The sequence below is a fragment of the Lontra canadensis genome, unplaced genomic scaffold, assembly GCF_010015895.1.
Source record: "Lontra canadensis isolate GAN:19392208 unplaced genomic scaffold, GSC_riverotter_1.0 scaffold194, whole genome shotgun sequence".
In the NCBI taxonomy this organism is placed as follows: Eukaryota; Metazoa; Chordata; class Mammalia; order Carnivora; family Mustelidae; genus Lontra; species Lontra canadensis.
Window position 1 is genome coordinate 833,734 of NW_022631188.1, and position 15,484 is coordinate 849,217.

A 15,484-nucleotide genomic window follows, 5' to 3' on the forward strand; every position below is an offset into this window, starting at 1 on the left:
GGCTCCATAGGAAAATCTAGGAGACAAGATCGTGGTAATCAAAATAGCATCAGCCCTAGGCAGAAATAGCTTGCCATGTAGTTTGCCATGAGTATCACCAATTCAGTTGTTTGTGTGCTCTCTCCCATTTGGACCATCACTGTTAACACTCTCCTTGTGTTCCTTGCCCAAAGCCTCTCTGTGTTTACTCATAACCAGAGTGGTTCCAAAAATAATATGGCACATCCAATCACACTGAATTGTATTGAGAGGGCTTAACTTGCCATGACCCCTGTGGTTCTGTGTATTTTGATTAAGTAATAAATCCATGAAGTTGATGATGTAATTGAAGAGTGGGATATTTTGATTTTTTCCTTGTTGAAATTATAATGTAAGCATACTTGATCATGACAGATTTTCTCTTATCAAAGCAGTGGAGTTTGAGATAAAAGGTTAAATGACCCATTTAAATGGGATAAGTTCCCTCATTTGGTAGCAGGATCACTTGCAATATTTATTTCAAAGTGTGTGCATTCCAGCCATTGTAATTTCCATCATCACCTACCTCCTCCTCATTTCCCCTCCTATTCAACATTGCAGACACCTCTGTTCCTGTATCAATTCTGGTGCTCCCCACTCTACTGACCTTTTTTTGTGCACGTGTTTTTGGTGCCAGGAAAAATTATCTTATTAACCTTCATTTCCATGTATGAATGTCATGAGTTTCCTGGAATACCTTTCATGACTGAAATTACACCATTTATTTTTTTTTAAGATTTTATTTATTTTATTTGACAGACAGAGATTACAATTAAGCAGAGAGGTAGGCCAAGAGAGAGAGAGAGAGAGGAGGAAGCAGACTCCCTGCTGAGCAGAGAGCCCAATGTAGGGCTGGATCCCAGGACCCTGGGATCATGACCTGAGCTGAAGGCAGAGGCTTTAACCCACTGAGCCACCCAGGTGCCCCTGAAATTACACCATTTAAATAGACTACTGACTTGTTGCTGAGTTAAAAACTGAACTAATTCCAGAAACATGTGGTTACCAGATACATTTACATAAACGTACATATAGCAAACACCTCTCTTAGTTCCTACTCACCTGGCCATTCAGCAAAAGTAGCAAGGTAGGTAACGAACAAGAAGCAGCTCAGTAAAGTGTCAATGAGATGTTTCTCCCCATGGAATTTGCCAGTTATATGAGTCAATACTCTGCTTGCTTTAGAACTCTGTATGCAAGGCTCATTTCAATTCTGAAAGATTACAGAAAAGGGATTAAGACCACATAAATTTCACTATTTCTTTTTTTTAATTTTATTTTTTCAGTGTTCCAGGATTCATTGTTTATGCACCACACCCAGTGCTCCATGCAATCCGTGCCCTCCTTAAAACCCACCACCAGGCTCACTGAACCCCTTACCCCCCTCCAAAACCCTCAGTTTGTTTTTCAGAGTCCACTCTCATGATTCATCTCCCCCTCCGATTTCCCCCAACTCCCTTCTCCTCTCCATCTCCCCATGTCCTCCGTGTTTTCTTATGCTCCACAAGTAAGTGAAACCATACGATAATTGACTCTTTCTGCTTGACTTATTTCTGATTACTTATCATATCATTAAAGTAGATGGAATGTTTAATGGCTGAATTAAGTTACAATATTTTTTAGTTTTAATTTTTTTTAGTTTAAATGTTTTATGCCTATAATCTGGCCATGAAATTCAGACCTAGGGTGTTTTATATTCACAGTTTGTCTGGGGCCAAGGAATAAAAACTTTGTTGCAGTTTCAATAAAATATGGTTAAGTTACTTGTAGTATATCATTGCTATAAGCAGTTTAGTTAGAGCGGGAAAATCTTACAGTCATGACGAAGAAACTGTTATTATCAAGTTGTATGAGATTGGGATATAGTTTTTCCTCATTACAACATGGAAATTTAATTTAGTAATGAGTATGACATTTTTATGTGGTTGGATATCAGCTAAGTTGAACATAGTGCCTAAGCACACAGATTCTCCGAGCTTGTTATCAAATCCCAGCTTCACTGCTTGGAGGTAGTGTGTCCTTGAGTAGTTAACGTAAACTGTTTGTACACCAGGTTCTCTGTATGTTCAGTGATGATACTAATTTCATGAAAAATAGGTGGTGGGTGTTAGTGTTTGTGAAAATACTAGGAACTGTGCTTTTATTCATCACATTTAATTCTCAAAATTAAAATTGTATTCATCCGCCCACCAACTATTACTCTATTCACTCCTTTCTGTCTTAATTTTTCACATTGGTGATTTTATCATGGTGGTCTAGAACTAAACTGGAATGCTTGAAACTTCATGTTTGCCTAACTTTTTAAATGCCCACACACTCATGTACATACACAAAAGTGCCCACAGCACGACGTATATACTGAACTGATAAACCCAGAGGAGGAGAGGACAGAGGACTTCGCTCCCAACATGCCTTGATTACAAAATGCACTCAGTATTCTTTGACTACATAACATCGGGATAGCATCAAGAATTAAAATGCCATAGAATTTTAGAGTTGAGATAGACTCAAAAACCAAGATCCAGCCTTCTGCCCCCGAAGGAGGTCTACCACAGGACCTTCACACAACTCCTGTTTTCAGAGCTTTGTAGCTCTGCGCCATTAAGCCGTGCCTCATCCCTACTCCGTGTGTTGAGCTCAGAGATGCCTCCTTAACATCCAAGCACTGATGCTTTTTCTTTATTCTGGAAATAACAGAGAATATGTCAGTTCAACAGTTTTACTATACAATAGTATAGTAGTTTTACTCCAGCAGTTTTACTATACAATAAAACAGAGATACAGAAAAAAGCAAAAGCTCAATGAGTTCAGGTGAAAATATTTAACTAATGGGTCAAGAAATAGAACCTTGACAAGCACCCCAGGAGCTTCTCTTTATGTCTCAACCAATTATTACCTTTCCCTGTCACCCAAGTATCCGCTATCCTGATGTTTATAGTAATCACCTCCTTGTATTTTAATTGCTTGATTACCCAAATATGCTTCTCTAGGCAATATTGTTTAGTTCAGCTCATTAAAAATTGCTTATATGTCTTCTGAGTTTCCTTTCATATTAGGACCTATTATCAAATACAGTCTTAGGTTTCTGTTCCCAGACTACATGCATACAGTTATCAGCACTTCCTAACTTTGTATGAAGTTTAACTACCATGCTTTTCTGGTTGCTATCCTTGGACTCCCCATGCCATATTGAATGCCTTTGATTAGTAAGTTGAGAAGTGACCATGTACTGCAGGTGTGGTATGCCACTGAAGAAGGCTGTGGCATCCATAATGCATTTACAGTTTCTAAAATATATGTTAGGGTTAGCAGGTGAAATATATTACTGTTCAGTTTAAGCTTTGGGTCGCATAAGAACCCACATATCCATATTGAAAGGGTCAAACCTGAAATTACACTTTATGTAATTTTATGTTCTGCATCCAAGTATAGGACTTTGATGCTTATAATCATTTTTCATATGGATTTAAGCCTTGGGTCTCAATTTTTAACTATTATTGTAATTTAAATTTATAAGTGAATGGGATATTAAAAACAAGAGAACACAAGCAGAACAAAGAAATGTTAAAAAAGAGGCATGTGATGTTCACTGAAAATGTTTTCATTTTTCATGATATGGACTTCAGTTTTTTTTTTTTTTTAAGATTTTATCTATTTGTCAGAGAGAGAGAGGGAGAGAGAGCGAGCACAGGCAGACAGAATGGCAGGCAGAGGCAGAGGGAGAAGCAGGTTCCCTGACGAGCAAGGAGCCCGATGTGGGACTCCATCCTAGGATGCCGGGATCATGACCTGAGCCGAAGGCAGCTGCTTAACCAACTGAGCCACCCAGGCGTCCCTGGACTTCAGTTTCTAATAGCATAGCACAGATTATACATTTGACTTTGTTCATTGAAATGTAAGACAAATGAAGCAAACACATTTAAACATAATTTCAATATACACAATGATGTGGAGAGAAAACTAGAAACAAAACCAGAACATATTTACGTTTCAGGAGGGAAGAATTCACAGCTGTTGGTTTCTCACGTAGTCCACTGACACCCATGTTCCCATGATGATGGACCTTCATTTCATGTGTAATCAGAAGGATTCTTGTTTGGCAAGTTACTGAGTCCATGAAATACTGATTAGCTCCCACTTTCTTGTACGAGCACGACAATCACATTTGCATTGAAATGCAGTAGGTGAACTAAGATTCAGTAGGTCTCTATTTAATGTGAAGGAGAAAAACTATTTGTGGGACTGGTGGAAAAGTTGATGAATTTGGTTTGTTAAATGTATTTTTGGTGGGATATATATAGTCTTTTCATGTGCGCTCCTGTCGGACACATTTGTGGGTGGTTCTTTGTCCAATTAAACCAGGAGAGCCTTCTACTGATCTATGCGTGCTGCAAGAAGTGTTTATGTAGGGCTAAAGGCTAGTATGTTAATGTGATGTAGACCATGGGGACTGGTGCCCGACAGAGGTGATTAACAGATCTTCACTATGGTCAGAGGCTTATCCAAAGAAGTATTACAGGAAAGATTTCCTTAAGACGTTGGTTTCTGTATGGTGACTAACATAACACAATAAATAAAAAAAAGACATTGATTTCATCTTTCTTTTTCTTTTTAGCTACCCTCCATGAAAATTAATTCCAGAGATGAATTTATTTAGGTGTGAAATTTATTGTTGATGATTGTAAATATGTAAACCATATCTATAAAAATTAACACATTTAATTGAACTTTTTCTTTGGGTAAGACATCAGTCACGTTGGAGAAATATAGGCAGAATAGGAGAATATTATATTATAAGAGAATATTAACTAGGTGTGTGTTTGCAGGAAAGAAAATACTTGCTTTAAAAAAATTATGGAATAATCATAATTCTGTGGTTCATGAGCCATATCATCATTGTTCCATTTTTGATGAAAAACAAAAGGTATCATTATTTTATATGTACTGTGGGGACTTTCTCTTTTCAGATAACATTTTGTCACTGAGATTATCCAGTATTTTTTGTGCCACTGTGGTTCATTTAGTTCCACTACTGTATAATACTCCATTGTGTGGCTATCTTAGAGTCATGGAAAAAAAAGAATCATTTTGTCTCTTCACTCCCTGATGGCTGTTTTTGCTGATTATAATTCTTGGCTCATATTCTTGGCTCCTAGCATTAGGATGAACAATTTTGTTTATGTCTCTTGAGGCATGCATACAGAAGGTCTTTTGGGTGTATGCCTAGGGCAGGAATTGCTGGTTATGGAATAAGCAAATTTTACAAGGAATTATCTCCCAAAGTGGTTCTATCAGTTTATCCTACCCTAGTTTTGTATAAATTATTCCATTGATCTATATTTTCTCCATTACCTAGTCTTTTGGTCTTTTGAATCATGCCAACTGAGAGACCATAAAAGTTATCTAGCTGTGGCCTCAACTGTCAGTTCCCTAATAACTAACAAGGTTTAGTACATCTTCATACATTTACTGCTTTGTATAATTGTCTATGAAAAACCCATTTGTTCATTCTGACAATTGTTCTTTGGCATTGCTTCTCTTTTTTCTAATTAAAAATTTTTTTTTTTTTTGCATGGGGAGTCATTTAAAAATTTTTTTTACATTTTTATTGTGTTATGTTTGTTACCATATAATACATCATTAGTTGTTTATTATTATTATTTAAATTAACATAAAATGTATTATTTTCTTTGGGGGTACAGGTCTGTGAATCATCAGTCTTACACAATTCACCAAACTCACCATAGCATATACCCTCCCCAGTGTCCATAACCCAGCCACCCTATCCCTCCTCCCCTACCCCCCAGCAACCCTCAGTTTGTTTCCTGAGATTAAGAGTCTCTTAAGGTTTGTTTCCCTTTTTGGTACCATCTTGTTTCATTTTTTCCCATCCCTACCCCCTCACCTCTGACCTGCATTTCAAATTCCTCATATCAGAGAGATCATATGATAATTGTCTTTCTCTGATTGACTTATTTTGCTTAGTATAATACCCTCTAGTTCCATGCACGTCATTGCAAATGGCAAGATTTCATTTGTTTTGATGACTGCATAGTATTGCATTGTATATATATATACACCACATCTTCCTATCCATTCATCTGTTGATGGAGATCTAGGTTCTTTCCATAGTTTGGCTATTGTGGACATTGCTGCTATAAACATTCAGGTGCACATACCCCTTTGGATCATTACATTTGTATCTTTAGGGTAAATACCCAGTAGTGAGATTGCTGGGCCGTAGGGTAGCTCTATTTTCAACTTTTTGAGGAACTTCCATGCTGTTTTCCAGAGTGGTTGCACCAGCTTGCATTCCCACCAACAGTATAGGGGGGTTCCCGTTTCTCTGCATCCTTGCCAATGTCTGTGATTTCCTGACTTGTTAATTTTAGCCATTCTGACTGGTATGAGGTGGTATCTCGCTGTGATTTGATTTGTATTTCCCTGATGCTGAGTGATGTGGAGCACCTTTTCATGTGTCTTTTGGCCATTTGATTGTCTTCTTTACCAAAATATCTGTTCATGCCTTCTGCCTATTTCTTGATTGGATTATTTGTTCTTCTTTGGGTGTTAAATTTGGTAAGTTCTTTATAGATTTTGGATACTAGCCTTTTATCTGATATGTTATTTGCAAATATCTTCTCCCATTCTTTTGGTTGTCTTTGGTTTTGTTGACTATTTCCTTTGCTGTGCAAAAGCTTTTGATCTTGATGAAGTCCCAGTAGTTCATTTTTGCTCCTGCTTCATTTGCCTTTGGCAATGTTTCTAGGAAGAAGTTCCTGTGGTTGAGGTCAAAGAGGTTGCTGCCTGTATTCTCCTCAAGGATTTTGATGGATTCCTTTCTCGCATTGAGGTCTTTCATCCATTTTGAGTCTATTTTTGTGTATGGTATAAGGAAATGGCCTAGTTTCATTCTGCATGTGGCTGTCCAATTTTCCCAGCACCACTTGTTGAAGAGACTGTCTTTTTTTCCATTGGACATTCTTTCCTGCTTTGTCAAAGATTAGTTGACCATAGAGTTGAGGGTCCATTTCTGGACTCTCTATTCTGTTCCATTGATCTATGTGTTTGTGTTTTTGTGTCAATACCATACTGTCTTGATGATGACAGCTTTGTAATAGAGCTTGAAGTCTGGAATTGTGATGCTACCAACTTTGGCTTTCTTTTTCAACATTCCTCTGGCTATTTGAGGTCTTTTCTGGTTCCATATAAATTTTAGGATTATTTGTTCTACATGGAACATTTCCTACCAGCAAGAACAATGATACAAAGGACAGAAACATTTTTAAAATATTTTCATTGGCTAAGAAGAACATAAAACATGACCCATGTTTTCAACATGGCTACTATAAATGTGTACTTAAAATTGTAGATTAAAAAAAGTAAAATAAGATCTCAGATTAAAAATCCGGGCGCCTGAGTAGTGGCCTTGTTCTCCGCTTTTCTCCCAACGTTCTGGAGGCCGCTGTGTTTTTATCAGCCTCCGACCCGCAGTCGGCCTGAGACCTAGCACCATGCCTTCAATTAAGTTGCAGAGTTCCAATGGAGAGATATTTGAAGTTGATGTTGAAATCGCCAAACAGTCTGTGACTATCAAGACCATGTTGGAAGATTTGGGAATGGACGATGAAGGAGATGATGATCCAGTTCCTCTACCAAATGTTAATGCAGCAATATTAAAAAAGGTCATTCAGTGGTGCACCCACCACAAGGATGACCCCCCTCCTCCTGAGGATGATGAGAACAAAGAAAAGCGGACAGATGATATCCCTGTTTGGGACCAAGAATTCCTGAAAGTTGACCAAGGAACACTGTTTGAACTTATTCTGGCTGCGAACTACTTAGACATCAAAGGTTTGCTTGATGTAACATGCAAGACTGTTGCCAATATGATCAAGGGGAAAACTCCTGAGGAGATCCGCAAGACCTTCAATATCAAAAATGACTTTACTGAAGAAGAGGAAGCCCACGTACGCAAAGAGAACCAGTGTGAAGAGAAGTGAAATGTTATGCCTGACACTGTAACACTGTAAGGATTGTTCCAAATACTAGTTGCACTGCTCTGTTTATAATTGTTAATATTAGACAAACAGTAGACAAATGGCAGCAGCGAATCAGTTGTTTAAGCAGAATATTGCCCTCCTTGCATGTGTAGTTTGAGTACAGATTCCAAACTTATGGCTGAGTTTCTTCTAGTACGATCAAAAGTTTTTTTTTCTTTGCTCTAAATAAACCTGAACTGTGAGTTCTCTGTAGAAGGTGGCATTTTGGGCTTTCCCTCTCTTTGTAAAGCGATTTCTGCCTAGTTTATTGTCTAGTTAACTTTAGTTTAATGACCTTTTAAAAGTTGGCATTGTAAATAAAACAAGTTGAAAAAAGTTTTCTGAAATAGAATTAACAACGTATTATCTTTATTCATGAGTTGGAAACTGGAAAAAGGCTACTTGAGGTAAATGCTTTGAGTGGGATTATTAGGGTGTCTTCCAGCTTCCTGCAGTCAAGGAGTACCACTGGTATTGATTAGCCTGTATGTAGCAGGGCTCCCTTAATTGGATCTAAGGACTTGTTTTTGCATTTTTAATTCTCGGCTTTGAATATGTTGGCTAGAGACTGAGTTACTACTAAATTTGTGGTTCGGGGGGAAATGTAACTAGCCAGTCTGTTAGCTTTTCGATTAAAAAAGACAAATAACCCATGCGGTGTGTCATCTTTTTATAATCAGTGATCCCATGTGGGGGAAACTTCCACACTACTTGCATGTAAAAAAAATAATTTAACCTTTAACGTTAAAGTGTCTGGAAAAACCTAGAAAGCATCCATCACGAATGCAAGATACTTTCAATAAAAAATAAGTTATGTAAAAAAAAAAAAAAAATCCGGCCGCCTGGGTGGCTCAGTGGATTAAGCCGCTGCCTTTGGCTCAGGTCATGATCTCAGGGTCCTGGGATTGAGTCCTGCATCGGGCTCTCTGCTCCGCGGGAAGCCTGCTTCCCTCTCTCTCTGCCTGCCTCTCTGCCTACTTGTGATCTCTCTATCTCTCTGTCAAATAAATAAATAAAATCTTAAAAAAATCATTGCAGATTATTTTTTGTCAGTATTTCCTTTTATGCCATCACTGCATCCTAAAACAGAGTCTGATTTCTCTTTGTCCTGAACTCCAATGAAAATATATGGTTCTCTAAGGCAGTGATAGTAGTGAGTGTCCTCCTTAGGAAGTATCTGCTGTTCTGACAAATGACAGCTAATACTATCCTCTCTTAAAAAGGAATTGTTTTCTTTCAACACTTAGCTGCCTTTCTTAAACATAACTGAAAGCAAATAGCAGAAATAGCCTTACATCTGTTTAGGACAGGTTTACTGCCAACGGAGTTATGAACATTTTCAATTTTCCACCCTGTTTAAATTCAGCATCGTGGAGAAGGGATTTTCAAACTATGTCTGTTATTTGTAGCATTCCTGCTTGTATCTTTAAAGAATGTTTACGTGGCAGCAAGTAACACAGCCAGGAATGTCCAAGGTGTCTATTTTCTCCAATTCCTGATAGTATATTGTGTTATCAGCCTTCTTTTTTATAGTATTCCAGGGAGTCACCATTATTTTAACCTGATTAGCTGAGGCGATCATTGGGTCCAAGGTGTCAGTCACCAACCTAGAAAACCTTCATGCCTTCCTCAGGTGCTAGAACCTAAGTATGTGCACCCCATGAATCGGTTTGGCTCTTAGTGGGGCGGAGATCACAGTCATCATTCGAACAAGGACAAACGTGTAATAAAACACTGAGATATTGTTTTTCTAATCTTGTCATTAGCAGCATTTCCCTACTGATGACATTTTCACATCACAGTTACACTATGTGTCTGTTCAAGTACAGTGGCTCTTAGGAAGGTCACCAATCACTATATGAGCTGAGAATATTACCACTCCTCCAGGAGCCAAGTTTTTCTCCCTTGGGAGTGATACAACTGATGTGAATGCATAGATTGGGAGAAATAAATCAGCTACTCAGTGTGACTCAGTTTAGTATGGAAGGAACCAATTTAAAAGCAAATCAGCTAAGACATTAGCAGTCATTATTGCTAGGTTATGAGATAATGAGAAACCTTTTCTTTTATTCCTCCTGTTTTTCTCATGTCCAGATACAAACTTATAAGGATTTTATAGTATTATGCAGGTGAAAGAAGAACTATGCAGTTTCCCTTCCTCTAGGTGTCAAGTGTTGCAAATGTCCTGGATGTTAAAAGCCTGAAGATGTTGCTCCTGCATTCATTGCTTAATGAACATTTGCCATATTCTGTAAAATAAGAATATTTTAATGTATATTTATTAAACTCTTCATTCACTTAATCATTCTCTAGATGTTTACTGAATATCTAGTTCATGTCAGAAGCCAATTTAGACACAGCAAAATCACACATGAATAGAGGCTCTTTGTTGTTGAAAAGCTCACCGATGTTTTTCCTCAAGCATACATACAAATATGTAAAATGAGATAATGCCAAAATAGTGACAGGGACAAATTTTGGAGGGAATTCACAGGGCAGATTGGTGAGATTTGTAAGGAATTTTCAGAAGAGGTAAGATCTCAACTGAATGTAGATGTTGAGTAAGAGGTTTGTAAGTGATAAATCACTGGTTTCTCAAGGTTTGGGATAAGCTTTTCTCACAAAGAACAGTTGATAATTCGTTTCCAGGGATCACACTTTTCATCATTCTGTATGTTCTCCTCCCAAAGCCCTTACAACACCATAAAGTTTATATTGTCTCTAGGCCATCCTGCCTTTGGATATCATCACCCTCTCTGGTTCCTTATTATTCCCAAGGCCTACACACCTGGAATGTGAAAGTTACCTGCAGAAAGGAATCAAAACTTTAAAATAAAAGAATCTTGGAACACTGAAAAAAAAAACTTGAACAAAATGTCTGGAACCCCAGCTGCCACTTTGCACCTCAAAAGTTTGAGGCAACCTTTAAATTTGGAATTGGAATCTAAGTACAAAGGATGGGATAGAAGAGAAATGGTGCACTGAGTTCTGGTCCTAAATTGCCTTCTTCCAGACTTCTTTAACATGAAAGAGAAATAAATTTCTATATTGCTGGGAAAAAAATAAAAGTATAGTGTTTTCCCTGTGGAATACTGAGAGCCACAGGGTTTGAGGATGAGAGAGATAAGACCATCAACACTTACAACTCCCATACTCCACCCAAATACTCCAGGTGCTTGTGGCTTGCTGGGACTTGAGATCACAGAGCAGGGGCGCCGTCAATGTGAGGACTCTCACATGCAGAGAGGAATTCCAGTCTCTGTCATGGTTGTCTTGTAGAGAAGGGGAGTACTTTCCTCTCCAGCTTAGAGATTCTCAGAGTTGGAAGGTATTTACCAGTAAAACAGATAAAAATATATGGGGAGCAAACATGAAATTGCTAAATTTTTGTTTTGTGAAATAAGATCATCAAGGTTTTGTCCAAAAAATTACCATCTACTACCATCATAATTCAATAAAAGAATGAACATTATAAAACTAAAGAGCAAGATAGTATTGTTAAAAATAAATTAATAAATAATTGAATACTCTTTTGTATTTTATTTCATTTCAGCAAAATTCCTAATTTCCTTCATTTCTCTTATCTAAGAGTCTTGAGAAACAATTACCCATCTCCTTTCACAGATGTATAGGAGGGAGCTAATTAAAATCTATAACGCCATGCTACTTTTCTGTTTAGAGACTTAGTATCTCTCTATTCTCGCTAACAGTCGTTCTCAAACTTCAGCCTGATCAACTGTAGTGCTTGCTAAAAACATCAGTTACTGAGTCCATCCTCAGATGGTTGGTTTAGTAGGTCTGAGGTGGGCCCAAGAGTGTGCATTTCTGATATGGTGCCAAATGATGTGGTTGCTGCTGATTGAAGAACAACACTACCTTCAAGGAAAAAGCTCAAACCCCTTATCAGGCCATGAAGGGTAAAAGTTAATCTACTCTAACAGACCTCAAAATAAAGTGGCTTAGGGACACCTGGGTGGCTCAGTTGGCTAAGCATCTGCCTTCAGCTCAGGTCATGATCTCAGGTCCTGGGATCGAGTCCCACATCGGGCTTCCTGCTCAGTGGGGAGTCTGCTTCTCCCTCTCCCAATCCCCCTGCTTATGTCCTTTCTCTCTCTCTGGCAAATAAATAAAATCTTAAAAAATAGAGTGACTTAAATATTAAATGATAAAAATATTAAATGATATAGAAGCTTTTTCTCCTGTAGTGGAGAGGCATCACTGTGCTGGTTTAGGGTTTTTGGTAAAGTTAGGTGCCCTCCACATTCACATTCCAGCCAACAGGAAGGGGAGGGAGAAGGGTGAGAGAAAATGGCTTCATATCTGAGAAGACTCCCCAGGAGTTGCCCACATTGCTTCCCTGGCAGTGTGTTGGTGGAGGCCACGTTCAGAAATGTGATATACAGCATGGGATCCTGTGCCTAGTTAAAACTAGAAGCTGAATGTGGAACAGATATTAGTGGGTAGTTGGTCTTCAGCACAAAGAACCTGCGGGCAGTATCAGGTGCATGAAAGGGAGTGTTTCCCATGAAAGGGGCCACTCTAGGAAGAAAGAAATCAGGGTGTGTCCAGTGCAGTCCTACGTTAAAATAAGTTTCCTTCTGAAATATATATTTTTTTAAGATTTTACTTATTTATTTGACAGACAGAGATCACAAGCAGGCAGAGAGACAGACAGAGGGAGAGGGAGAAGCAGGCTCCCTGTGGAGCAGAGAGCCCGATGCGGGGCTCAATCCCAGGACCCTGACACCATGACCTAAGCCAAAGGCAGAGGCTTAACCCACCAAGCCACCCATGTGCCCCTGAAATATTTTCTTAATACATTGTACATATCTCTATTACTGTACTTAATCACATTTCATAATTACGTGTTTACTTTTGTGTGGCTCCTGATTAATCTTTAAAAATATTATTTATTTGAGAGAGACAGATAATGAGAGAGAGCTTGAGTGGGAAGGAGGGGGAGAAGCAGGCTCCCCACTGGGCAAGGAGCCCCACTTGGGGCTTGATCCCAGGAACCTGTGATCTTGACCTGAGTCAAAGGCAGACAGTAATCGACTGAACCACATAGGTCCCCCAATCCCTGATTAATCTTGAAGTTTTCTAAGTGTATGAATCAAAGTTTCTTTTTTAATGTATCTGTATCTTTATATCATAATTTCTGTCTTCTTTCTACTTATTTATAAAGTCAGTACCTAGTACAATTTTTGGTACATGTTAAACACCCAATAAATACTCTTTGGATAACTGAGTTGATTCATCTTCTGTTGGTAAAGGTCTGTATTATTTCCTAGCTCTCTTCCATCTAACTCATGACTTGGCTGACCATCTTTCTACACACAGTATTCTCTTTACTGCACTCTTTACATCTTTGTTTCTTAAAGTATAGATCAGAGGGTTAAGGGTGGGTGTGATGATTGTGTAAAAGAGAGAAAGGAACTTCCCCTCATCTTGGGATGTGCTATTCTGTGGCTTCATGTACATGTAAATGATTGTTCCGTAAAACAGAGTTACTGCTGTGAGGTGGGAACCACATGTATTAAGGACCTTATGCCATCTTGCCTCTGACTTGACCCTCATGACTGCTTGAGTGATAATTCCATATGAGATGAGAATTAGTGATATAGGTGCTAGAAGAAATACCACTCCAAGAGCAAAGACAGTGATCTCAATTACTTTTGAATAGACACAAGCCATCTTGATCAATGCTGGCATCTCACAGAAAAAATTATCCACTTCCCTGTTCCCACATCTGGGCAACTTCAAAGTCAAAGAGCAAACAATTAAGGCACTTCCAAGACCACCTAACCAGGCAGTGAGCACCATATTCTGGCAAAGCTGAGGGTTCATTATTACCATGTAGTGAAGAGGTTGACAGACAGCAGCATAGCGGTCATAGGCCATCACAGCCAAGAGAAGACATTCAGTGGCTCCCAGGTCAAGGGCAAAGAAGAACTGGAGCACACACCCTCCATACGTAATAGACTTTGTAGGACCCCATAGATTTACCAGCATCTGGGGGATAATGCTAGTTGCATAGCAGAGATCCAAAAAAGACAAATTGGTTAAGAAGAAATACATGGGTGTATGGAGCTGGGTGTCTAGGTAAGATACAAGAATGATGGTTGTGTTTCCTACCAGAGTCACAATATAGGAGATGAAGACCACCCCAGAGATGATGGGTTCTAATTGGGGTCGATCAGAAAAGCCCAGCAGGATGAAATCTGTTGTGGAACTTCCATTCTTTGTGTCCATGGCTCTTAAGGAAATTCTAGGAGACAAACCGGAGTTATAATAAATAGCGTATACACCAGGTAGAAATAAAAATCTCTGTAGTTAGAGTAGTGAGCCCAGATGGACCCTCAACTTTAAGGTCAACTAATCTTCAACAAAGCAGGAAAAAATATCCAGTAGAAAAAAGACAGTCTCTTCAATAAATGGTGCTGGGAAAATTGGACAGCTATGTGTAGAAGAAGGAAACTCGACCATTCTCTTACACCATACACAAAGATAAACTCAAAATGGATAAAAGACCTGAACATGAGGCAGGAATCCATCAGAATCTTAGAGGAGAATATAGGCAGTAACCTCTTTGACATTGGTCACAACAACTTTCAAGATATGCAAGTTGGTGCAGCCTCTTTGGAGAACAGTGTGGAGATTCCTTAAGAAATTAAAAACAGAACTTCCCTATGACCCTGCAATTGCACTACTGGGTATTTACCCCAAAGATACAGATGTAGTGAAAAGAAGGGCCATCTGTACCCCAATGTTTATAGCAGCAATGGCCATGGTCGCCAAACTGTGGAAAGAACCAAGATGCCCTTCAATGGACGAATGGATAAGGAAGATGTGGTCCATATACACTATGGAGTATGATGCCTCCATCAGAAAGGATGAATACCCAACTTTTGTAGCAACATGGACAGGACTGGAGGAGATTATGCTGAGTGAAATAAGTCAAGCCGGGGAGTCAATTATATGGTTTCACTTATTTGTGGAGCATAACAAATAGCACGGAGGACATGGGGAGTTAGGAGAAGGGAGTTGGGGAAATTGGAAGAGGAGGTGAACAATGAGATTATGGACTCTGAAAAACAATCTGAAGGGTTTGAAGAGGTGGGGGGGTGGGAGGTTGGGGGAACCAGGTGGTGGGTATTAGAGAGGGCACGGATTGCATGGAGCACTGGGTGTGGTACAAAAACAATGAATACTGTTATGCTGAAAATAAATTAAAAAATGATTTAAAAAAAAGATATGTCTCAAAGGTAAAGGAAACAAAAGCGAAAATGAACTTTTCAGATTTCATCAAGATCAAAAGCTTCTGCACAGCAAAGAAAACAGTCAACAAAATAAAGAGGCAACCCATGGAATGGGAGAAGATGTTCACAAATGACACTGCAGACAAAGGGCTGATATCCAGGATC

At 38.8% G+C, this 15,484-nt stretch overlaps 2 protein-coding genes across 2 annotated transcripts; one reads left to right on the forward strand and one right to left on the reverse strand.

The window, feature by feature from the left end:
• The first annotated feature begins 7,448 nt into the window (after positions 1-7,448).
• On the forward strand, positions 7,449-8,893 carry LOC116861257 (S-phase kinase-associated protein 1-like). The gene has a single exon (XM_032847806.1). It carries the CDS (start codon positions 7,533-7,535, stop codon positions 8,019-8,021), a length of 489 nt encoding a protein of 162 aa, XP_032703697.1. The 5' UTR covers positions 7,449-7,532; the 3' UTR covers positions 8,022-8,893.
• Positions 8,894-13,367: 4,474 nt separating this feature from the next.
• LOC116861289 (olfactory receptor 2W1-like) lies at positions 13,368-14,312 on the reverse strand. The gene has a single exon (XM_032847839.1). It carries the CDS (start codon positions 14,310-14,312, stop codon positions 13,368-13,370), a length of 945 nt encoding a protein of 314 aa, XP_032703730.1.
• Between the last annotated feature and the right edge of the window lie 1,172 nt (positions 14,313-15,484).

What these genes read in the sequence shown, in the direction of transcription:
- LOC116861289 (XM_032847839.1), bottom strand. Translation starts at nt 14,312, where the DNA reads ATGGACACAAAGAATGGAAGTTCCACAACAGATTTCATCCTGCTGGGC.
- LOC116861257 (XM_032847806.1), top strand. Translation starts at nt 7,533, where the DNA reads ATGCCTTCAATTAAGTTGCAGAGTTCCAATGGAGAGATATTTGAAGTT.